The following is a 25665-nucleotide window of genomic DNA, read 5'->3' as shown; positions in this document are numbered from 1 at the left end:
CTTTCCTTCTATACCCATTTTATTGAGTGTTTTAATAATAAATGGATGTTGTTTCTTGTCAAATGCTTTTTCTGCATCTATTGATATCATACAATTTTTATTTTTTATTTTGTTTATGTGCTGCATCACATTGGTCGATTTGTGTATGTTGAACCATGCTTGTACCCCTGGATTGAACTCCACTTGATCATGATGTATAATCTTTTTCATGTATTGTTGTATTCAATTTGCTAATCTTTTGTTTAGGATTTTTGCACCTATATTCATCAGAGATACTGGTCTATAATTTTCTTTTTTTGTGTTGTCCTTGCCAGATTTGGGTATCAGGATAATGTTGCCCTCATAAAATTAGTTAGGAAGTATGCCTCTTCAATTTTTTGGAAGAGCTTGAGAGAATAGGTATTAAATCTCTGAATGTTTAGTAAAATTCACAAGTGAAGCCATGTGGTCCTGGACTTTTAATTTTGGGGAGTTTTTTTTTTTTTTTTTTAATTTATTTTTAATTTATTGGGGTGACAATTGTTAGTAAAATTACATAGATTTCAGGTGTGCAATTCTGTATCATATCATCCATAAATCACACTGTGTGTTCACCACCCAGAGTCAGCTCCCCTTCCATCACCATACATTTGATCCCCCTCACCCTCATCCCCCACCCCCCAATCCCTTTACCTTCTGGTAACCACCAAATTACGTTCCCCAGATTAATTTTCAAACCCGTGGCCATCCTGTGGTCACCGACTGCCCTCCAATCCCCTCACCCTCCCCCCCACCCCCCACCTATCCCGCCCATCTAGCAACCCTCAGTTTTTCCTCATTGTCTCCCAAACTGTTTCTGATTAGTTCATTCACTTACTCTTTTCTTTAGAATCCGCAAATAAGTGAGATCATATGGTACTTATCTTTCTCTGACTTATTTCACTTAACATAATGTTCTCTAGATCCATCCATGTTGTTGCAAATGGTAAGATTTCTTTCTTCTTTATGGCTGCATAATACTCCATTGTATAAATGTACCACAGTTTCTTAATCCAGTCATCTACCGATGGGCATTTTGGTTGTTTGCATGTCTTAGCTATTGTGTATAGTGCTGCAATAAACATAGGAGTGCATAAAGATTTTTGAATTGAAGTTTTGGATTTCTCCGGATAGATAACTAGGAGTGGAATTACTGGATCATAAGGTAGTTCCAGTTTCAGATTTTTGAGATACCTCCATACTGTTTTCCATAGTGGCTGCACCAATCTGCAATCCCACCAACAGTGCACAAGCGTTCCCTTTTCTCCACATCCGCGCCAGCACTTGTTGTTTGTTGATTTATTGATGATAGCCATTTTGACTGGGGTGAGGTGGTATCTCATTGTGGTTTTTATTTGCATTTCTCTGATGGTTAGTGAGGTTGAGCATTTCTTCATATGTCTGTTTGCCATCTGTATGTCCTTTTTAGAAAAATGTCTGAGGACTGTTTCAATTTCATTACTGTTGATTAGTCTATTTAAATTTTCCAGTTTTTCATGATTCAATCTAGGCAGGTTACATATTTCTATGAACTTTTCCATTTTTTCTAGGTTATTTAATTTGGTGGCTTATAGCCTTTCATAGTATTCTTTTATAATCCTTTGTTTTTCTGTGCTGTCCTTTGTAACCTCTCTTTCATTTCTGATTTTGTTTGAGTCTTTTTTCTTCCTTGCCAGAGGTTTGTCAAGTTTATATCTTTTCAATGAACCAGCTCTTTGTTGCATTAATTTTTTCTATTGTCTTTTTGTTCTTTATTTCATTTAATTCTGCTCTAATTTTTATTATTTTCTACCGTCTACTAACTTTGTGCTTCATTTATTCTTCTTTTTCTAGTTATTTAAGGTGAAATGTTAGGTTATTTATTTGACATTTTTCTTGTTCTTTGAAGTAAGCCTGTAATTACATAAGCTTCCCTCTTATTACTGCTTTTGCTGTATCCCCAAAATTTTATATGCTTGTATTGTTATTCGTCTCTATGTATCTTTTGATCTCTTTTATTTCTTCTTTGACCCAATCGTTGTTTAGTAGCATGTTGTTTAATCTCTACATATTTGTGGTTTTTCCTGCTTTTTGCCGTTGATTTCCGATTTCAAAGCATTGTCATCAGAGAATGTGTTTGATATGATTTCAGGTTTAAATTTGTTGAGGCTAGTTTTGTATCCCAACATATGGTCTATCCTTGAAAATGTATCATGTGCACTAGAGAACAATGTATGTTACAATGTTCTAGGGTGAAACTGGAAATGTCAATTATGTTCATTTGGAATAATGTGTCATTTAAGACCAGTATTTCCTTATTGATTTGGCATTTGGATGATCTGTCTATAGCTGTCAATGGAGCATTTAGGTCCCCTGCTATATAATTGTGTTTTTGTCAGTTTCTCCTTTTAGTTTTGTTAGTAGTTGGTTTACATATTTTGGTGCTCCCTGATTGGGTGCATATATATTTAAGAAGTGTTATGTCATCTTGATGTAGTGTCCCTTTTATTATAAAATGTCCATATTTGTCTTTTGTTACCTTTTCTTTTTTTTTTTTTAATTTATTGGGGTTACAATTTTTGTTACCTTTTCTATCTTGAAATCTATTTTGTCAGATTTAAGTACAGCTGCACCCACTTTTCTTTGCAATTTGATTGGAGTATTATTTTCCACCCCTTCACTTTGAGGCAGTGTTTGACCATGCAGCTGAGATGTATCTCCCTGAAGGGAATATATAGTTGGGTTTTGTTTTTTGACCCATCCTGCCATTTTATTGGTGAGTTCAGTCCATTTACATTTAGGGTGAGTATTGATATATGAGGATTTTCTGACGCCATTCTACCTTTTATTTTCTAGTAGCTCTGTGTCTCCATTGTTTCATTTCTTTTGTGTTTCAGTTATATTAATTCAGTGATATTCTCTAATAGTTTTCTCCATTTTCTCTTTTTTTATTTTATGTATCTCAGGTCTTGATTTTTCTTTTATAGTTATTATTAGGTTTATGCAAAAGACAGTTTCACGTATGCAGTGCTTTCTCTTCTGATTGTACATTATCCTGAGCAAGTTCAGTCCTTTACCCTCTCCTCTCTCATATTTTTGTGTCACAAATTATCCCTTTTTACGCTGTGAGTTCATTTCCAAATTGCAGGAGCTATTGTCTTCTTCTTTTTAATGTTTTTACCTCCTTTAACCTTTACATTTAAGGGTTTAATACCCTGTTCTGAAAAAGGGTTGCAATTTCCTGCTTCTGTCTGTCTGTTAGTCAACTCACATTTTTGTATCCCTTTGTCTTTTTCTTTCAGGTAGAAGAGCACCTTTTAACATTTGTTGTATGTAATACAGGTATTGTGGTAAATTTCGTCAGCTTCTTTTTGTCTAAAAAAAGCCTTTATTTCTCCTTCATATCTAAAGGATAACTTTGGATAGATTGTTCTTCTCTGTTGATTTCTCTCTTTCAGTATTTTGAATATTTGATTCCACTGGCCTAGCTGGTAGGATTTGTGCTGAAAACTCCGATGATGATCTAATGGGGATTTGTAGATTACTGTCTTCTTTTCCCTGGCTGCCTTGAAAACTCTTTCTTTGTCATTAATTTTTGACAGTTTTAATATAATGTGCCCTGGAAAAGGCCTTTTGGGATTGAGATAATCAGGTGTTCTGTTAGCTTTTTGGATCTGAGAATCTAGTTCTTTCCATGGAGTTGGGAAGTTCTCGACTATTTGTTTGACTAGGCTCTCTGTGCCCTTCTGCTCTTCTCCTTCTGGTATATCCATTATTCTTATATTGCTCTTTCGAATAGATCGCATGGTACTCACTCAGTTCTTTCATGTTTATTTTCAATTCTCTTGCTCTTTCCACCTAGTCATTTCTAGATTTCTATCTTCTGTGTCACTGATTCTTTCATCCATCTGGTCTGCTCTATTTCCTAAGTTCACTAGTTCATTCTTCATCTTACTGAGTTCTTCCTCCAGAATTTCTGGATTTTTTTTTTTTTTATACTTTCACTCTCTTTGGTGAAGTACTCCTTTTGTTCATTGATTTTATTTCTGACTTTCTTGAATTGTTTTTCTCAGTTCTTCTGTATATCATTAAGTTTTTGCAGAACGTAGTCTTGAATTTTAGGTCATTTAAATCATAGTCGTCTATGTCTTTAAGTTTATTTTCTGGATATTTTTCATTTTGTTTCTGAGCTCCCTTGTTACCTTGATTATTCATTGTGCTTGCGGATTATTTCTCTGCCTGGGCATTTGTGGGAAGGAAATCTGTTTTAAGTATTGGACTCCTGTTTATCAGCTTGATAGTTGTCTCTTTTTTTCCCCAGTAGATGGCAATGAAGTACACTTTTTTGTTTTCTCTTACCTGCACTCCTAGGGCTTTCAGGATCTCTGTGTGTTGGTGTTGCCTCAGCCATTGAAAACACCCCATGATCCCCAAGGAGGTTGCCATCCTTTTTCTAACTCAGTCGCCTTCGTTGTGGGGTACCACTCCATGGTGATATGTGGCGGGCTATGGGTCTCCTGGTCTGTGTTCCCGGCATCACTTTCCTGCATCCAGAAGCCACCAGCCACACTACTCTGTCTGGGGTGTCTCAGCTGCCTCTCCCAGGCTCTGCTGCAATGGGAGATGCATCCCTAGGATGCATTTGTGTGTTGAGCAGGGAATCCTTTATTGAATTATAGCTGTCCAACTTGTAATTTCAGGGGGAGACCTGGACGTCCTACATGCCACCATGCTGCTGACATCACTAACAACTGGTGTTTTTTGTGTAGCATCCTATGTGTTTATATGGGATCGGTTACTGCCCCAGTTTTCCTTCTTTTTACTTTCCTCATAACTTCTTTTTGGGAACTTATGTTTCCTTATCAGGAAAGTAAACCCAACAGTAATCATGGCCAACTGTGTGTTCAATATTTTAAAAAGTTACATTTATGCAATGTGGTGAATGTTTTCCATTTGTGACATATATAGTAAATATATTTTTTTCTTTTAGAATTGGGTTGTGAGTAAATTTGGAAGAGTCTTACCTGTCCTTCACCTAAAGAATCAACATAAACATAAAATATCCTTTGCAATTGGGTTTTCAGAGTAATTATTATTTACCACAGTGATGGCTAATTGCAAAAGTTTAATTCCTACCTTTAGAATTTCCCTGCCTGTCAGGAAATCTTTAGATGTTTAACAGTTTTATGTTCCTAATTTCTAGGCAAGGTAAGATCTACCTGCCTACATGTATAGAAAAATTAAGAGAATAGTAAGAGAATGTAACAAGGTTTTATACAAGTGAGTAATACAAATGATGATTGTCAGAGAAGCCTTTTCACTTATTGTATGTGCTTCCTCTCATGGATTCGAAGTCATTGCTAAAAGAGCTAAAGTAGGGCAAGTGAACGTGGGGCCATTGGTAAGGTAGGCTGTAGAGAAAATGGAGTAGTTTTCACATTAATAGAAAAGTGATAGGAAAGATTCCAAGAAAAAGGAAATTAGTAGATAGAAATATGTAGACAAGCAGGTGGGTGGAGTTTGGAACCCAGGATAAGCAAATTCAGAAACCTGTTCCCTTGAGGAAATGAGGTCAAATTGTCTAAGACCTTGAATTCCTAGTGTCATGAACTTCTGCGCAGAGGGTACAGCTTGTGCATCCTTTAGCTCTTACAGTGTGTGTCAGTCAGAGAAGCAGAAACAGTTCCAGGTATTTCAAACAGAGGGGATAGAATATATGCAGTTGGTTTACAAAGTGCAGGAGGAGCTAGAAGTTGATTCGTTGTCCAAAGATGAATAAACACAGCAAACTGCTACCAGCCTGGGGCTAGACAAATAGACAGGTGTGTCCTCATTGCTTGTGGCTTCTATGCCACAGGCCTCGCTAGAGCCTGGCCACAGCTGCTGCTGCTCTACCTTCGGGCTTCCCACCAGTGGCAGCCACTAACAGCAGAGGAGAATGTTGAAGGGAAGTGTGAAGCTGAGAGACATTGGACATGGGCCCATCTCACATACTAGGCATATATTCAGTAGTTACTAAGTGAACAAAGCTTTCAGGAGTGATAACTTACAGCAACTCTACTTGACTATTTGTATGTTTTAGGAAATCAGCAAATGCCAGCTGTCATCATAGCACAGACATTAGCTAGAATCTTTCTGGATAATATCAGCAACAGAACAGGCCTGGTAAAGAAGTAATCGTTTTCTATTAGGTTGGTGCAAAAGTAATTGCGCTTTTTGCAATTATTTTTAACCTTTTTAACCCGCAGTTAGTTTTGCACCAACCTATAATAAAGACTTCTGCAGAGAGTGAGTACAATGTAAAACAAAGGTTATTGAGCTAGGATAGGCCAGCATTGAAAAGGCGGGAATGGCCAAAAGAATTTGAAACTCGAGGACATGCAGTGTCCAGCTGTTCCATTCTGGGGGCGGGGCCCCTCTCTACTCTGCTTTACAGCATCAGTTCAGTGGATGGATTTCTTGGATTTATAGACAACAGTCATGGGGCTTCTATACCTAGAATGTAATCTGAATCCAATTACTATAATATCTACATTCAAGTAGATATTCTGCCAGTTAATAGTGATGGTGCTTTGTTTTAACTCTGGAAAGAAAGCTCAATTCCAAAGACCCTGAGATCATCCAGTGAAATTCTCATTTTGTTGGATAGGAAACTGAGGGTAAAATTAAACTATTCCTTTTGCTTCACCAGATTGACAGGTTTTCCTAAAACCTAGTGCCTTTGTTTTGTTCCTTGACTTTTGGTAACATCATGAAATATGATCCATCAAAATACTGCCACAACTTAAAGAAAATAGGGGAGGATTTCACAAATGTCGTCCCTATAGCTAACCTCACTTGGGAACTGGAAGGAGGTAATGATCCTATGAGTAAGAAACGACGAGGAGAGTTTTCTGACTTTTACAGCCCTCCCAAGAAGATAATACAAGCGCAGAAGGATGAGGGTTCCACTGTGTCTGTGGCTGTGAGACCAAGACCCAGTAGGGTACTAGTGGAGAGTCCACACATGACACGGCAACAGGCCATACAAGAAATACCTAATAACCCCCTTGCTCCTAAGTTACCTCATGCACCTGATTCTGATAATCGGAAAGTTAAACATGCACTTTTTCAGACTTCTGGCCTGGAAACTACTAGGAACAAAAATAGCATGTCTGGTGATGATACTGATTCTGAAGATGAATTAAGATTAATGATTGCAAGAGAGGAAAACAGAGAGAGAACTACATGGTCCTTAACAAATGAGTCTGAAAATGATCCCTTTGAAGTTGTAAGGGATGATTTCAAATCAGGTGTTCACAAAACTTGTTCTTTAACAGGTTTAGGCATCAAAAATAACATCGCTTGCCTTGATAGTGAAGATAACATGGGAAATGATTGCAACTATGATTCAGGAGATACAGATGAAATCATTGCAATGAAAAAAAATGTTGGTAAGGTCAAAAATAGTACAGAATTTTCACAAATGGAAAAGCCCATACATAAGAAAACTTCTTTCAAAAATAGGAAAAACTGTGAACTTTCTGATCATTATATTAAAGTGCCCCAAAAAACCAACATAGAGCTAGCCAGCAGTCATACAGTGAAGTGTCTTAGTCATAAATCTCTGTCTGACTCTAGTAGCAGTGAAGACATTGAGTCTGTGTCAGAATCATCCGAGTCTGAGGAAGATGAGTATAATGCCATGATGAAAAACTGTCTTTCTGTGACTCTCACTTTAGCTGATTTGGGACAGTTGGCTGGCGGTGACCTGGAGGCTCCAAAAGAAGATACTGAGAGTAATGGCTGGGAAACCACCGCCAAGTGTCACAGAGCCTCCAAGAGCCTCCACAGGACTTCTGGTGGCCTCCACAGAGGTCGACAGTGTATTCATCCTGAGGAGATTTTGGCTTCTCTTTTCAAGGGAGAAGAGAATACCCCCGGAAAACAGAAACAAAAGGAAAACAACTTAAAGCCAAAATTCCAGGCATTCAAGGGAGTAGGCTGTCTCTATGGGAAGAAATCAGTGAAAAAATCCTTGAAAGAGAGTGTTGCCTCTAACAATAGTAATAAAAATCAGAATTCCTTGAAACTTGAGGATCCCACTAGTGTGTCCATGGAAATGGGGTTTCCATATGCTAATGGCTCATCAAGCAAACTGACTCCTTCCCAATGTACAAAGAAAGCAGATGACCCAAATCATATCCGGCCTCAAAAGAGACAGTCCACTTCTGAGAACCAGGATCACAAAGTGGTGTCGCTTGGCAGTTCAGAAAAGGGAAGTAGAAATTCTGTTTCTAGTATATTGCCATTAAAAGATAAGAAATCTTTAAGTCTTGGTGCAGAGACTCCCTTTGATGAAGACTGTTGCCACAGGAGCACAAAGATGGGAGAAGGCTCTGAAAAGAGGCCTGATCTAAACAGCCACGTGGCCCCTGAGAAGTCATCAGAGGTCTCCAGGAGACACTCTCGGGGAGGTGAAGCTGACGTCCCACGTTCTCTTGGTGGTTCATCAGGTGTTAATGCTGAGGACAGGCACGCTGACGATAACCAGAAGCGTCTGGCAGCCTTAGCGGCGAGGCAGAAGGCAAAAGCACTGCAGAAGAAGCTGGTTCATGATGCTCTGGCAAATCTGGTGAGTGTCTGCAGTCTATGGGTTTAACAAGAGCTCTCAAATTTCATTCTTTCCTTCCCATGAAGGCAGGTGTGCCCCTTCAAAGGTCAGTATCTTAGCACCCACCATTTCCATGTGCTGAGTCATTGAGTTAGTTTTTTATCACTGTATATGTTTAGTATATCCCAAAGGAAGTGAGATTAAGCTATAAAAAACATTTTCATTTGTTTTTATCTAACTTTTTTTCATAATTTCCTTTCCTTTAGAAACTAGAAATGGTATAGTCGATGTCTGAATTTACATATAAATCATTTCCCAAGTGATTTATATCCCAAGATTTACTATAATGAGCTTTATTCATTCTTTCAACAACTGCTCAGTACCTAGGAGGTTCCAGGCCTTCAATAAGTGCTGGGTTTACAGAATGAGGACCGAGGCTCATGGACGGTCCCCGCCGCAGATGGTTATTAGCTCATAGTATGGTGAGCAGAAGGGAGCAGTTCAGTGTCACTGGCCAAGAGACAAGTATGCCCCTGAGCCCTGGCAGCACGTGGGAGGCACACCAGGTTGGTCGGGAGGATAGGGTAGGGCCTTCCTCAGCCTGAACTGAGTCTGGTGTGAGGGGTCAGTGTGAACTGGTCGGTGGCGGTCAGAGCGTGCGAAGGGAGAGGAAAGGCGAAGTGAGTGTTTCCAGTCAGTGTGACTGGGGATAGCAAGAAATGAGGCTAGAGAGGTAAGTAGGGCGAGTTGTGAAGAGGCTACGGAGCTTAGACATAGTCTAAGGCTGAGAAGAATGAAGCACTTTAAGCAAGAGAATGAAGGTTGGTTGTATGTATGTTGGAACAGGCATTGGCAAACTAGAGCTCCGAGGCCATCCAGCCCATGTTGGTATAGCCTCCAAGCTAAGAATGGTTTTTATGTTTTAAAGCATTTTAAAAAAAGAATACAGGACCAAGACCGCAAAGCCTAAAATAGTTACTCTCTGGTCCTTTACAGAAAAAGTTTGCCAAGCTCTGGGAAACATTGTTCAGGCCATGACAAACAACAGATCGAATTGGGGCAAATCTGGAACCAGGGTCAGCCTTTGGGAGGTCATGAGCCAGAACCAAGGTGGTAACAGTGGGAATAGACAGAAAAGGTACTAAGAAGGTCCATTTGATGGGACTTGGTGATCAACTGGATATGCAAAGAAAGAGAAGTCACACGTGTCTGTCTTGGGAAAATAAGTGGACAGTGGCATTGACTAGACAAGAAAAGAGGATGAGAAGTAGACTGGGCAGGGAAAGGAGACGGGGGGTTGTCTTAAGATGTAATCCTTTTGATATAATGCTCTAGGATGATCATCCAGAGGACAAGCCAACGCACATCATCTTTGGTTCCGACAGTGAAAGTGAGACAGTGGAGACAGCCACTTGGGAGCAAAGCCATCTAGGAGAGAAAGCAGTGAAAGTAAGAAGTTCAGTTTGTCTGTGTGGGTATTCCTCTGTGGTTGCAGATCCAGTTCTGCCTTTCGCATACCAAGACATGCCCACAACTGCCAGGCTCAACATATAGCCTTCCAGGAGCCGTGAGGAGACAGGGCTCCCCACTCCAGCCCACGCAGAGCCTACAGGAACTTTGAGATTTTCTCCTGCACGATCCCATCCTCCACATGATCCGGACAGTGACTTCAGTATTAGTGAAATCCTGCAGAAAGTATTCTCACATATGTAATAACTGTCCTGCCCCCCCTCCTGCATTCAGGCTACGCGGGAGCCTCTGGACCAGTGCCCTAAGAGGCCGAGTAGATATCCCTGAGTCGGGCGTTTCTGTTCTCACCACTGTCCACGCTTTCCTGGGAGATGCATCTGGGTTGTTCGTTCTTAAACGTGAGGGGGAAAGATTACTTGCTGAAGAAAACACTAATTGCCTCAGGTTTTAATAAACGTTTCTGTCTCCATCTGTGTGACAGGGGTCCTTGGCTACAGCGTCTGGGAAGCTGTTCGACAGCAGTGCTGATGAGGAATCTGATTCTGAAGACGACAGTAGCAGGTTCAGGATTAAACCTCAGTTTGAGGGTAGATCTGGAAAGAAGGTTAGTGAAGACTGAAAATAATAAAACTTGCAATGTGTCCTTATTTTTTGACATAGTCCATAAGTCTAGGTAAATGCAGGCCGACCTTGACATACACTCCATTGTTTATCTATTTTGGGAGTAAGTCCTGCACAACCTGTTCTGATTGGTTCATGGGTAGGTGAGGATACGCAGACAGCAATTGGAATTTCGGGGTGTGGGAGGGCACTTGGGGGGTCTTCTTTAGAAGCAATTTCTTGGGAATGTGGCCTTTACTTGTATGTTTTTTGTCTTTGAGCTCATGGATTTGCAGTCTCATTTTGCCACTGATGACAGATTTCGCATGGACTCCCGATTTCTAGAAAGTGACAGTGAAGAGGAACAAGAAGGTAAAAGCCTCATTGTCCACACAGTCCTGATGTCAGAGCTGGGACACCCTGAAAAGTCACTTAGTTTAGCGGCGTCGCTTAACACATGGAGAAACTCTACACCCCAAGACAGTGAATTGTGGATCTTATAATCCATTGCTTCGCTTACTCAGTACTGCTTGAGTTTGTTTGTACATAGTAACTTATTTAGAAAATTTAAATTAGTTGAAGCTGCCAAAGAGGACGGGAATAGATAGCATCCACCAGAGGCACCATCTTCCTCCGTCCTATCTCTGGCATAAGAGAAAAGGTGGTCCCTGCCTGGCAGTAGATTGGGAGGTCCAGGTGAGTCCATGGAACACAGGTAAGTCACACTTGGCCTTCTACAAGAGAGTCTTCAGCTTCCCTTCTTTGTGTGCTGGTGCAGGTTTTTAAAAGCAATGTGCCGATGAATGCTATTCTACTTGAATTCATCCTGCTTAGGGTATATCTAACAGTAATGATGCTATCAGAAGCATGCTAATTCTACTCTTTGACTTCCTTTAGCGTTTTTTGTAGCAGTGATTCTAAACTTCCTCTACAAGACCTTTACTCTTATCCTCCAGTGAGCTCCTTGCTTCCCTCTCCAGTCTCAGAACTTCTCTTTTCTTTACATTTTCTCTTTTTCTCTCCTTCCTGAGTTTACCTAATGTGCATCTTAATCCCTCGATTTATACATCCCGTTACCCCCTTTCTCACATTTCTTCTAGTCCCTTCCCTCTTTCTACAAAATCCAGTCTCTGAGGTCCAAAAGCCATTTCTTCAGCCTTGCCAGTTTTCAAGTTGCCACTCCCATCTTTTTCTTCAGTTTTAAACTTGAAATGAAAAAAAAAATTGTATCTAATTCAGAAGCCATTGACTATTTATTGAAAATACATACTGTCTGTGATTTGACGGTCTCAATTCTTTGAGATGATTAAAAAATGTGTATTGTACATTTCCAGAAGCTAGGATTCAAAGAGTAAATTCTCTAAGATCCATACCAACTTATGTTTCAGAGCGTCTCACTCAAAATTCCATGTTTGAAACATAGGAATGGACAGAACCTTGGGAATATAGCCTCCATTTAGAGCTGCATTTAGAGGTGACTTTCCTAACTTCTGCACTTGGTCTGTCCTTCCAACTTCTGGTATGTGTCCCTCAGAGCTGTGAGTAACCAGTTCACCAAATGCAGGGGTCATTTTCTCAAGCTTCACCCTCTTTAGCCTGCCCATACTGTTTGTCACTGTTGACCATCCCTTCTTGAATGTTCTCTTTCCCTTCTTTGCTTCATTATATCATGATATCCTGGTTTCCGTCTTACTTCTTGGTTCCTGATTTTCCCTTTCCCTCCGGAGGTAGGCTTTTCTCAGGGTTCTTTTAAGTTCTTGTGGCTTTAGTCTTCTCTCATATGTGGGTATTTTCCAAATTGGGGTCATCTTGGCTCCTGACTGTTCTGCTGAGCTCCAACCATTCTTTTCTGAGTGGCTGATGGATATTTCTCACAGGTGTTCTTGGGCCCATGTTAAAACTCCTAAATTGAATTTCAGCTCCTTTGGACCCTTCTGTTTCTGTTGATGGTACTTCCATTCTTAGGTACTCAGACATAGAACCGCTCTCTTTTGTTTCTTTCCTTCCCAAGGCGCAATTTTTTTGTGAATTGCAAAAACTCTTGCAAGTAAGCAGCATGGCCAGCCTACAAACACCATGAGCCCTTTGGTATAAGTTCTGCTTCTAGTGGTCATTATTAGATTAAAATTGAAATTGCCATTTTCGAAGTCAAAAGTTGTTGAATATTAGTAGTTCATATGGCTCAACCTACTGCAGTATAAAACTCTTCTGTACTTTCTTTAACGTATGTGTTCATTTTGTTTCCTACACCTGCCAGGCTCTCCTCGCACCTCAGGGAATCCACTTTGTCTTTCCTCCCTTATAGTCTACCTGGTTTATAAAGCATTTCTTGATCTAATTGAACATAATCTTTACCTCCTTTGAAACCTTAGGAACTGTGGGGGCATCTCTGTAGAGAACTTGTTCAAATCAGCATTTTGTGCCGGCTTCTGTTGCTTGGTTCATATCCTGTGCTAAATTGAAAGGGTTTTTAAGGCTTAGACTTCTTTTCAATTGTAATCCAAACTAGCTTTTTAACCTTATTCTCTGGTATTTGTCTTTTTCTAGTAGTTGAGATAGCTTACAGGCTTCCATGATATCCTGTGTAGACAGGCCTATGGCTCTTTCCCACAATATTACTGAATCAAAAGCAGAAACAACTGTCTACTAATACATATTAATAGTCAGTAAAATTACTATCTTTCACTTTTAGATTTACATGTAATTTAGTTTTTCACATTTTTAGAAGGTGAAAAAAATGAGTCTATAATCACTTTAGTTTTGTAATTAGTTTTTGTCAGTCTTTACATTAAAAACTGTTAGACTGCCACTGAAAGCCATTAAATCCGGATTCAATTTTTATAATTAGAAATAAAAATGGGACTTCTTATTTGCTGGTCATGCATCTCCTGGATTCACTGTGGCATTGAGGGTCTGGGTGTAGGGAGCTTAGGAAAGTGAGATTTAACTTTTCGTCCTATCTTAATGTGCTTTGCATATGTTTAGGTGATTAATAAATATTTGATGATTGAGACTTCTTAAGTACGTTTGCCTAGAGATTGCTAATGATCGTTTTCCCTCTAAGAGGTAAATGAGAAGATGACCGCCGAGGAGGAAGAGCTTGCTGCAGAAAAGCTGAAAGCCCTGGGCGTTGTACAAAGTGTCCTGCGTGCCAGCCTACGAGGTCCTGCAAACAAAGGACCAGCAGCAGCTGCTAAGAAATTCAAGTATGATTTATGTTCTGTCCCGTCCCACCCTGCTTTCCTGTGCCATAAATGCCTTCTCAAACTCAGTTTAAAACTAGGCCATTTTAAATTTCCTGGGGAGGGCAGTGGCAATAGTATCAGACCCTTAAAAATATATTTACCTTTGATCCAGTGATTCAACTTCAAGAAACTAATCTTAAATTATTTTATTATGTTTAAAATTATTTTTAATATTGACAGGAAAATCTGGAGAAACTCAAAACTAGACAATTTAAAATGTGATTGTTTCTAATGAGATCCTAATACTCTTTTTTGATGTTGTGTAGCTTTGCCTTCCTTGCTCAAAATGAGAATCATTCTGATGTTGAATTATAATTTGCTACTAACATTTTGCATGTGTGCTCTGATTTATCTCTTCCAATTTATCACTCCTTTTTTTACATAGGGACATCATACACTATGATCCAACAAGGCATGATCATGCCACTTATGAAAGAAAACGAGATGATAAACCAAAAGAAAGGTAAATCAAGCTACTTCTTTTAGTAGCAGGATCATATGAATTAGTATCATTTTGGATAATGAGAAGAGTAGATAGTAACCAATATCCCATCCATTGGTCTCCACTGTTATTTAGTTTAAGACTAGGGAGGGAGCAGTTAGAGTGGAATTATGGACGTGTTAGAGAGAGCCTTAACTTTGACAAAGGAATCTCATGCATATAAATGATACTATGTGCTCCTAATCTACTATGGCACCTCCTACTTACATTAGTTTCTTATATTAGCTATTTATATTAGCTGTTGTAACAGATTACCATAAACTTGGTGGCTTAAAACCACAGAAATTATTTTCTCACAGTTTTGGAGGCTAGGACTCTGAAATCAAGTTTATTGGAAGGGCTGCGTTCTTTCCAGAGATTCAGGGAAAAATCCATTTCACGCCTCTCTCTTAGCTTCAGGAGACTGCCAACAGTCCATGGCATTTCCTGGCTTCCGGTTGCTTTTCTTCAGTCTCTGCCTCCATCTTCACATGACCTCCTCTCTTCTGTGTGGATGTCATCTTTGTATCTATTATAAGGACACTTTTGATTGCATTTTGGGGCCTACCTGGATAATGCTGGGTAATCTCTTTGTTCCAAGGTCCTTAACTATTCTACAAAGACCCTTTTTCCCAATAAGGTATAATAATATTTACAGGTGCCAGGAGTTAGGGCTATCCTGTTAGTTTGATAAGTAGGCCATATATATGGAGCAACCAGTCACCTCACCTGGCTTAATACCTTCATTTTCCTGCTGTTAAAATCACTAAAGGCAATGTGTTATCCTGAATTAGCTCCTGGAACAAAAAAGACATTGTGGAGAAACTGGTAAAATGAGAATATGATGTTTGCGTTTAGCTAATATGAATGTAACAACGTTAATTTTTTAGTTTCCACAATTCTATCATAGTTATATAGGATGCTACCGTGAGAGGAAACTAAGTGAAGGTTATTTGGGAACACTGTACTTTCTTTGCAAATTTTCTGTAAATCTAAAATTGTTCCAAAATTAAAGGTTTTTTAAAAAAGAATCACATATCAGACCAAAGTAGAAGTAACATAAATATTCCCTGCAAAATAGAAGTTTCATATGAATTTTAGGATAATCCACATTGAACATGGTACATAAGTAGGAGGTATTTTGTTCAACATATTAGTTTTCATTTACATCTACGGTATATTAATTATCTATTGATGCATAACAAAATTTAGCACCTTAAAACCACAAACATTTATTATCTCAAAGTTTCCATGAGTCGAGAATTTGGGAGCAGCTTCTTTAGGTGGTTCTGGTCAGGGTCTCAAAAGGTTGCAGTCTCTGAAGGCTTAAGATCTGCTTACAAGATGGTGTGTGCACGTGACCATTGGTAGGAGGCCTCAGTTCCTTGCCTCACTGGCCTCTCCACTTGGCTGTTGGAGTGCCCTCACAACATGGCAGCTGCTCCAGTGATCCAGAAGAGGGTGAGAGCAAGGAAAAAGCCAGAGTGCATTCTCTAACTCTAGTGTCAGGAGTCACACACCATTACATCTGCCTTCCTGTGCTGGTTCAAAAGGTCACTAAGCCCAGCCCACACTCCAGGATTGGGGGAATTCATTCCACCGCGTAAAGAAGTATCAAAGGATCTTTGGACCACTTTGAAATCCACTATATCATAGCTCAGTGACAATCCCTTGGCACTGTCTAAAGAACACCAGGTATTACAGAGTTTGCTTCCATGGGAGGCATATCTGCCTTAAATCCTAGCCAAGTTGGTTTATTTAATGAAGTCTAGAAAATCTATCACTGTGAAATAGTCTCCACCAATAAGATGATCATTTAGGACATCTCATCATTTTAGAGAACACAGAATTTTGGCCAAATATTACTCAACAATATATGCTGTCTCTAATAAGAAAAAGGATTTTCATCTTTTATTAGCTAAAAACTTGATATTAGAAATTGCCATGTAACTTTTTATCTAAGATCAAAGAGAAAAGCATATTCCTAAATATAGAGCAGGTTTATGGTAATATAAAATTTTCATTCCAAAACAAACTAGACTTAGCATATTTATAATTCATTACTAAAATTGAATTATGACTAAATCCTTTTATGCCGGTGTTATAAAATTAAAGAATTTTAGAACCTGGGAAGGGCTTAGAAGTCACCTGATTTATTGCATTCATTTTGCAGATGAGGAAACTGAGGCACAATGTTGTTAAGTGATTTTTTTTTCTTACTCAAAGCTAGTATCTTAGTAATTTCTGAATTTTAGTTTAGAGGATAAGAGATAGGAGAGTCTGACTCATATTTAATACTTGGAGCTGTTTGAGATAGTTTTGTGTATAAGAAACTTATTGATCAAGATTTTGCTTTTATGAGTAGAGTTTTTTATATGTGGATGTTACTGCTTGTTGGAAGGATGGAATTAAAGTTATCCAAGGTATTTTCCTTTCTTGATTTCTGTAAATTTTCCAAAAATTGACTGTTTTGTTGTGATGCAAATGTCTGTGAATGCAGTAAAGCAAAGCGAAAGAAGAAGAGAGAGGAAGCTGAGAAGCTACCTGAGGTGTCTAAAGAAATGTATTATAACATTGCTACGGATTTAAAAGAAATATTCCAAACTATAAAAGATACCAGTGAAAAGGAAGAAATGCCCTGGAATGAGGACTGTGGTGGAGAGACAGCTGAGGAAGTCCATGACCCTCCCACTCTGGTGACCGGGGCCCAGCAGCCTAGCGGGTTCACATTCTCCTTTTTTGATTCAGACGCCAGAGATGCAAAGGAAGGTACTTTTTTTTCTTTTTCTTTTTCATTCCAGAAAGTTTAAACTCAATTTTGATTGAGTCTACATTAAATGTAATGATCTATCTAACATTAGCTGAAGAGCGGATTCTTCCTTCCACCTAGGTAAACAATATGAAATTCAGTATTTTGCTTTAAGGGTGCCAACTTCTAGAAGCTGGAGAATGATGTACAGCATCCCTTCTGTTGAGTAGAAAGAAATAGTCATGAAGAAGTATAGTTAAGTCATATATTTAAATAGCTTCATATCTTAAATGTATTTGGAGAAGCCATGACTTCTGTATGATAGGGGAAAGGAAGAAATAGGTAACCTTGGCTTTGTACAAATATGCTATGTCATAGAAATGCCAGTTTGTAACTTCATCCTTGGACATTTGCCAGAACCTAGCGAAAAGCACCAACTCCAGCATGTACAGTTTTGCATTCCATTTCAGGAGGGTTACCTCTGAAGGCCAACTGATGAGCCAAAAGTTAAAAACACGTGGTCCTTCAGAGGCTGCTCTTCACCTAGTGTTCAGAATGCAAGTGCAGCTTTCCTGGAACTTCATTACAAAAAGCAGGGTATGCCTCTACAGGACAATATATGCACACCTAACTACAGTGGATTCTACTTTAAAGATCAGCTGGTAAAAGGGCATCTATGTGTTTAGCAGATAAGTATTAAATCTCAGCTCTGTAGTATTCCAGCAGGAGCTACAACCATCTAGGAGTTTTTCAAGCATTGTCCTAAATAACACACAATATATCACGTACTCTCCTTGTTGTCTTTCCTGTGCTGTCCATTTGAGTACGAAGGTAAGTCCTAACCCGTGGAGCAGAGTCGGCGTGATTTGGATATTGACGATAATTCTAATAACTGAGAGCCAACTGTGAGAAATTGGTCTTGAAATGAATACTAAGAAAATTCAGCAATCTGGGGGACGTGCTCTAAGCACTTGGGACACTCTGGGAGTCGTGAGATGATCATCCACATCTTACAAGGTTTTTTTTAGCAGTTCTAGAGATGTTTTGGAAATTGAAACTGTAAACATAATGTACCTTCTCTCACTTATGAATAAGCAGGAGGGAAAACTGATTTCACTACATTGTGTTATATTTTAGGCTTCTCATGCTAGCACAGTGCCACATTTTGTTTCTGCTCTTTTTTAACTATGTTGCCCATTTATAAACCTTCAGTTTTTATATCTTTTTACAGTGTTACTATATTCCTTATCAGATCACCCTAGCAATGCCAAAATATTATATAGTAGCTTCTGTCAATATTTGAAAGCTTAAAAGATACTACCTGTTTGTAATTACTGATTAAGATACTGGAAATTTAGAGATAAGCATGCATGGTGAAAGGAATCAAATGAGTGTGTACAGCAATGCTTAGTTGTTGGTCACAATGCCGTCTTCTTTCATTGTCATGACAATATAGAGACATACAGAGTTGAGACAGTGAATCCTGCTAAGACGGCCTGGCAGAGAGCCCCTCGTTTCCAAGACAGCAGTTCAGAAGGGGAAGATGTTACTGAAGAAACAGATGACAGAGCGGCCAGCCCTGGGTAAGCAGTTTGTTTCTGCACAGGTGTAGTTCATCATTTGTAACATCTGAGGTAGACATGCTTTGGAAACATTGTTGAAGTAGCTAAGTTTATCTCTCCAGGACTGTCTCTGCTACCCGCTCACGCTCACTTAGGGAGTGCCGGTAGGCTTCTTGTAATGGGGAGCGTGTTTCCTTTCCTTGAGATGTGGATACCACGGGGGGGGGGGGGGGGGGGATGTGTTACAGGCAAGGAAGCCTGACACTGAAGTCTCTGGTCTGCACAGAGCATGCAGCAGCTGACTGGGTGCTACCCCGTGAGAAACACCTGGCAGACGGGCTGGCAGGGGTAGGCTGAGAGTATCAGCAACCAGTATGCAGAAGACAGAGCTTGTACTTAAACAAGTACAAGTAGAAGAGAAGAAGGTTGAAGCGAGAGCATGGCTGCACTTTAACTCAGCAAAATAAGCAACATACAGAGCAGCTATATTTAAGGAGTAGTATATTTTCAATGTAAACATTCTTCTTAAATATTGAAATTCACCAGCCAATTTCTCTGTCTCTCCCCCACGTGTCCCCACCACCCGCCCCCCCCGCACCCCCAGAGGAGTGTCATTACTGGAGAAAAAGACTACTAGATTTTTCTTTTTCTGTAAGAATGATGAAAGACTTCATGGTAAGTCCATTTTTCGATTAAATGGTATAGAACAGGTAATCATTTGGCAAAAATTCTGACTCTTTACAACGTCATGTGGTTTAGCCCTGTGTTAGACTGATGCATGTCGGCTTAAAAAGCTCTGGGGGGCTAGGAGCTCCCATTCACTACCTCCCTCACTCATTATCTTCAGGGGTTGTTTTGCTTCGAGGACTTTCTTAGATGCCAGACAAAAATTCCTGTTTTCAATACTCTAAAAGTTCATGTGAAAACTGAGGCGGGGGCTGCTGGATGGCTCAGTTGATTAGAGCGCAGCAACCTCTTAACAGGGTTGCCGGTTCAAGTCCCGCATGAGCCAGTGAGCTGCTCCCTCCACAACTAGATTGAAGGACAACGACTTGACTTGGAGCTGATGGGCCCTGGGAAAACACACTGTTCCCCAACATTCCCCAATTTAAAAAAAAAACAACTCTGAGGCTGTTGGTGAACTCATTTCTTAAAGCCTAGTACAAACATAAACCAAATTACGTAATAGTAAATGGTTTATAGACAGTAAAATCCTAGCGGCTCTACATTTTCGTTTCGTAAAAAAAAAAACCAAAATGTTTTTTAATTAGCATAAATTGATGGGGGAGGTCTTAACTAGAATTGAAGACCTTGATAATGCCAGCAGTGGCATATTGCCTTTTTTGGTGTTTGCTGCCATGTCTTTCTTGATTTTCCTCTATTAGGCTTTGACTTATTCTGGAGTGGAATGGGAGGTAATATTAGCAGGAATTCTTGGGAGGCCAGAACAAACAACTTGCGTATGGTGAGTAATTGTATCTTCATATTGATTGTTTCCTAAAATAGATATGATGTTATCTTTGTATTAATATTTGCCTTGTGTAAGAATATGGGAATAAGGTATGAAACTTCAGACAGAAAGGATGACAACTGAGAATATGATTTAAACACTCAGAATTATAATGCTGAGGTATTAAAACTTTGAGGTATTTAATCCAACATACATGGTACAGCTGAGAAGATTGAAGACTTGCTGAATTGCGTTACTGGCCCCAAATTTCAGCCATGCTCACTATGTATCAGGAAATCATGAGACTTTGAAAGACTGCATTGGAGTTCCCATTGTAAACATGTAAAGCTGAAGTCTAAATAGTCTGAGCATCTCCAAAGTGGCTTCCACTACCTTGATACTGAATAATCCTAAATTTTACTTTATAGTTACTGAACGACTTGAAAATAATTTATATTTATTTTTTTAAAAGGGATTTGATTTTTTTCCCCCAGGATTGTCGGAAGAAACATAAAGATGCCAAAAGGAGAGTGAAACCAAAATAAAGTGTCATTATAGCTTTTGATACTGATTGTGAACAAGACTCACCTATGGAAATTGGATAAACTAGAAAATATTTCTAGTGGACAAGAAGTCAGAGTGAAGGAGTATACAAAAGCTGGCTGATATCATTCTGGTTTCTATCTTTTTCTGTGATTTCCTGTATTTCTTCCTTAGGACCAATTACTTCAAAAAATATTAACCTGAACTTTTTTTTAATAAAGCACAAAATTGTCCCTCAAGAAATACTTTTTGTATATAATCTCTTTCCCTCCATCCTCAATAACTAATGGCATCTTCTGATCCAAGATTTACATAAACCTTTTAAATATGAGTCATAGCACTTGTGTTTTTCAAATCAGGCTTTGTGTGAATTATAGGCTACCTAAAATATTTTTTTCTGATTGTATCAACTACATCTTACCTCCACTTTGTGTTTTTTGTTTAAGAGGTTGAACACAAGTCAAACTTACTTCAGTTCTGTACTTGCATTCTGATGAATAGCTAACTAAACTGCAGGATATTTTCCAGCAACATCATGGGAGAGTTCTGTGAGGACCAGAAAGGGATGCAAAATACAGAGTTTTCCTGTCCTTGGCCTCCAGGAATTGATAGATGCAGGCTCATCAATCCCAAAATTCTACTTAAACCAGAGATTTATGAAAAGTACAAGTGCCTGAAAGGTATGTAGATAGTCAGGAGTCCTATATGGACCCTAAGTCCATATAGGAAAGCAGATTTAATACCTTGTTAAATCAACCTGACTGGATGAAAGATAAACCTCTTATGAAACTGGGATCTGTACAAAAAAAATCTGTATAAAATGCATTATATAGACAATCCCAAGGGATTGTCATTGAGCCATAAAGTGTACATCTGACATTAAGAATTTATTGGTTTACATCTTGATTGAATATCCACTTAATGAGGGCTGGAATGTCTTCTGGTTAATGATTAAGTCCCCACCAGCTAGAACCGTGTCTAGCACATAATGGGTCCTCAGTACATAAATTTTTTAATAAACAAGGTCCAAGGAACTGAGTTGCTGAAGAGTCATTCCTGTGTTTCTCAGACTTCAGGGAGAATGGAAACAGTCACTTTAGCAAGATAAATAATCCAAATGTTCCACCTTCTCATGTTGTGTTACAGTTATACCTTCTTATCTCTTGCTGTATAATAAGTCATCCCATTCACAATCATTTATTTTGCTCACAAATAAGCAGTTGTTCAGGACTCAATGGGAACTGCTCATTTCTATTCCATGTAGTGTCACTGGACAGGCTCAGCTGGAGCTAGTGGATCCACTTCTAAGATGGCACACTCACTCAGTGCCTGTGGGTTTCCTTACGGTAGGGACACTAGGCTTCAGGAGCAGGAAGCAAAAGCTGCCAGTCTCTTAAAGCCTAGCCCAGCAATCGGCTCAGAGTCATTTCCACTATATAGGTCAAAACAACAGAGCCCACCTAAACTCAAAAGAAGGGGACATAGGGAGGTTGGAGGATGGGGGAGAAGGTGAAGGGATTAGAAAGTACAAATTGGTAGTCACAAAATAGTGATGGGATGTGAAATACAGTATGGGGATTATAAACAATGTAAATATTGTGTAAGGTGCCAGATGGGCACTGGACTTATCGGGGGGATCACTTCATAGACTGCAGATGCCTGACCACTGCGCTGTGCACCTGAAGCTGATGTAGAATAATACTGTCAACAATTTTATATATATTTATAGTCTCAGGATGTAAAGTACAGTATAGGGAATATAGTCAACAGTATTGTAATAGCCATATACGAGGACCTGACAATTAAGTTCGTGAACTTGTTGCACGATGTTGCTAACCTTTTTTGACATCAAGAGGGATGATTCATTATGAATTTGTACCAACTAGACAAACAGTTAACCAAGTTTTACTATTTGGAAGTGCTGAAAAGGCTGCGTGAAAAAGTTATTCAACCTGAACTTTTCGCCAACAATTCATGGCTCTTGCATCACAATGCACCAGCTCACATGGCACTGTTAGTGAGGGAGTTTTTAGCCAGTAAACAAATAACTGTATTGGAACACCCTCCCTACTCACCTGATCTGGCCCCCAATGACTTCTTTCTTTACCTAAAGATAAAGGAAATATTGAAAGGAAGACATGTTTATGACATTCAAGACATCAAAGGTAATACGACGACAGCTCTGATGGCCATTCCAGAAAAAGAATTCCAAAATTGCTCTGAAGGTTGGACTAGGCGCTGGCGTCAGTGCATAGCTTCCCAAGGGGAGTGAGCACTTCACCAAAGGTGACCGTAGTGATATTCAGCGATGAGGTATGTAGCACTTTTTCTAGGATGAGTTCGTGAACTTAATTGTCCTATCTCATACAATGTCAGAGGGACTTGTTGGGGTTATCACTATGTGAAGGGTGTAAATGTCTAATCATTATGTTGTTTTATACATGTGAAACTAATACAAAAATTTTTTTTAAAAAACGTATAGGGGACAGACCCTCACCTCTCAGTGGGAAGAGTGTCAATTTGTGGTCATGTTTAAATCTTTCATCATGCTCTACATCTCCAAACCAAAGCAACATCAAGTAGGCATCCTAACCCTAATTCCTGCTCCCAAGATACAACCACCTTCAACAATTTTATCTGTTTCCTCTGATACTTAACTCAATATTTCTACCTAACATGCTTATGCTATGAGTTCCTGGTTTTTCAATTTGAGACATTACCTATTGACTTCCTACTCGAAAACAGGATTTAACTCTAATCCAAGTAGTATATTTGGACTACATTTAATTTTTTTTCCTAGAATCTCCTTTTTTCACTTGCTCAGCTTTTTCTAGACCTAGTCTTCTACCTCCCAACAGTACCATAAAATGTTTCTCAATCCAATTTTTAAATAATCATACCTATCCTCACCCCTGCCTTTTTCCCCTGGTCTCATCTGTCTGGGAGCCCTCTGTCCTGCTCTAATCTGGACTGTCTAGAGTCTAGACATAATAAAAAGGATCTGAACAAGGTGGTAACTTGAGGAATGCAAAGACTTAAAACATACTCCAAGTACTTCTAGTTAATAAGCTGAAGACACATAACTACTAAATATATATGAGAAGTTATTGGATCAAGAGTTACCCCTTTGAGGAAGGACATGAAACCCACTTTAGTCCCTGACACTCAGTAGGGTGTTCCTAGACCTTAAGTGACTGTTGAATGAACGCTACATAGACAATCAAACTGTTCTTTTAACTTACTAAAGGAGTGTTTTCTACATAATCTGCCCAGATCAAGTTTTTCTGTCCCTTTATAAGGGTGACGGTATATTTTTCAAGATTTAACAATCTAGTTTATTTTATTTTTGTTGCCTTCTCCTCCTGCCTGATTCAATTGCTCTGTTCTTCCCAAGGTTACATGCATACCTTGTAAAGGTATTAATCAGGTTAATCACCAAAACACTAACTTGGAAGAAACTGACTCAGCCCTTAAACACCTGAGCGCCAAAAACCAGCCTGCAACTCCCTTGCAGTTTTCCATCGGATGACACAACACCCCCACGACCAAGTTCGAGATAACTATCCCAAAGCAAAACAGACCCTAGTAGGAATTTTCCAGGCGTCAGCACCCAGGAATCTCCTAACACCCCCTTTATCTTTTCTTTTTTTCTTAAGGTGCCTATAAAACCTGGCCATTCTTGTAATGGGGAAGAAAGTATTTGAGACAGCAGTCCACCATCCCTGAATGCTGGCATTTTGAATAAACTTTTTTTTCCACCAACCTTGTCTCTTGATCATTGGCTCAGGAGCAGCAAGCAGCAGAACCTGAGTTTCGTAACACCTTTAATGGGTACAATAAGCAGTCACATGCAGAATTACTCTCAAGTTGTCAAGGCCTAAAATTTCCTTCATCGTCTGGTGCCAAAGCCTGAGATCTACTGTCCTTTGTATAACTCCTGATTCTTTGGTTTTCAACCAGCAGATGCATTGGTGCCGGGCAGACACACAGCAGTATTAAATACATAAGCAGATAAATAATTGTGTTTTCGTAACAGGAAACAGTAAAACAATTTTAAGGCTGGTTACCAGGTATTTCTTTCCTTTTTGTTCTCTCTCCATATTGCCATTTACCATAATCACTGCAGTCAAGTCCAGAACTCTAGCGGTGGCACTGAAGGAACAGAAAAGGAGGCTTCGCTGGAACACCACTGACCACCAGTGCTTCAGCTCCGTCCGGACATAGTATTGTGGCCCCTGCGTTTTTCTAGGCGACTCAGGAATTTTAGTGTGCAGCAGAATTATCCAGGATGCCTATTAAAATGCAGATGTTTGTGACCCACCTCCAGTCTCAGCAGCCCTGGAACGCGGCCCAGTACTCCGCATTTTTGCAAAATCCTGATTTGGTGGACTCCACCACAATGAAAGACACAGCCCTAGAGCCAGGCTGCTTTCCTCTAACGGTCACCTAGGAATGCAACCTTGGGATTGCATGCTTACGGCCCCACAGTGTAATTACTGAGGCCACTGTCGTTGGATTTGATTTGTCCAATGTACATAGAGGTGAACACTGACAAACGCGTACAGCTGTGAAACAACGCCCGGTCAGGATGCAGAACTTCAGCCGCCCTTCCGTGCCTGTCCCAGTCCGGCCCCTCCCCGGAGGCCACTACACTGTCATTTCCACCACTTTAGCCCCAGCCGCCATCCCAGCAGGCACCGAGGAGCGTGACCCGGATGGGCGTGGCCAGAGTCCCGCGCAGCCAATCGGTGTCCAGCTTGTTGATGGGTTTGCAGCCGCGTGCGCTGATTAGACGATGCGGCCTTCCGTCCTCTGTGCCGGGCGCTGTCAGTGCCTTGCATCACCTTGCGATATCCGACAGTGGCGTGCACGCGGCTCCTTGTGAGGCGCACGGGTCCGGGGCCCTCTCAGGTACGGCACCTCTGTGTGGTACACAAGTTTGGGGTTTTTTTATGTTTCTTCAGAGCTGTGGGTT

At 39.8% G+C, this 25665-nt stretch overlaps 2 protein-coding genes across 9 annotated transcripts in view; both read left to right on the top strand.

Moving 5' to 3' along the window:
• NOL8 (nucleolar protein 8) overlaps nucleotides 1-24452 on the top strand; it is a 32547-nt gene extending 8095 nt beyond the window's left edge. For 2 of the 6 annotated variants that reach the window (XM_033122649.1, XM_033122648.1), the window contains exons 5-16: nucleotides 4988-5056; nucleotides 6746-8611; nucleotides 9926-10039; nucleotides 10542-10664; nucleotides 10942-11032; nucleotides 13725-13866; nucleotides 14291-14368; nucleotides 16887-17155; nucleotides 18592-18718; nucleotides 19302-19372; nucleotides 20083-20162; nucleotides 20642-22231. In XM_033122649.1, the coding sequence (XP_032978540.1) occupies nucleotides 4988-5056; nucleotides 6746-8611; nucleotides 9926-10039; nucleotides 10542-10664; nucleotides 10942-11032; nucleotides 13725-13866; nucleotides 14291-14368; nucleotides 16887-17155; nucleotides 18592-18718; nucleotides 19302-19372; nucleotides 20083-20162; nucleotides 20642-20692 (3081 nt within the window). In that variant the 3' untranslated portion in view covers nucleotides 20693-22231. Of the gene's footprint in view, nucleotides 1-4987; nucleotides 5057-6745; nucleotides 8612-9925; nucleotides 10040-10541; nucleotides 10665-10941; nucleotides 11033-13724; nucleotides 13867-14290; nucleotides 14369-16886; nucleotides 17156-18591; nucleotides 18719-19301; nucleotides 19373-20082; nucleotides 20163-20641; nucleotides 22232-24346 lie in introns of those variants that run through there. The other 4 variants (XM_033122646.1, XM_033122645.1, XM_033122651.1 and 1 more) reach the window with 3 other exon arrangements.
• A 1021-nt stretch (nucleotides 24453-25473) lies between these two features.
• IARS1 (isoleucyl-tRNA synthetase 1) overlaps nucleotides 25474-25665 on the top strand; it is a 79187-nt gene continuing 78995 nt past the window's right edge. For 2 of the 3 annotated variants that reach the window (XM_033122623.1, XM_033122622.1), the window contains exon 1: nucleotides 25513-25601. The gene's annotated coding sequence lies outside the window, so the exon portion shown is untranslated. Of the gene's footprint in view, nucleotides 25602-25665 lie in introns of all 3 variants that reach the window. The other variant, XM_033122624.1, reaches the window with a different exon arrangement.

This window comes from Rhinolophus ferrumequinum, chromosome 12 (assembly GCF_004115265.2).
Source record: "Rhinolophus ferrumequinum isolate MPI-CBG mRhiFer1 chromosome 12, mRhiFer1_v1.p, whole genome shotgun sequence".
NCBI lineage: Eukaryota > Metazoa > Chordata > Mammalia > Chiroptera > Rhinolophidae > Rhinolophus > Rhinolophus ferrumequinum.
The sequence above is the reverse complement of the archived record's forward strand: the minus strand, read 5'-3'. Positions and strand labels throughout refer to the sequence as shown.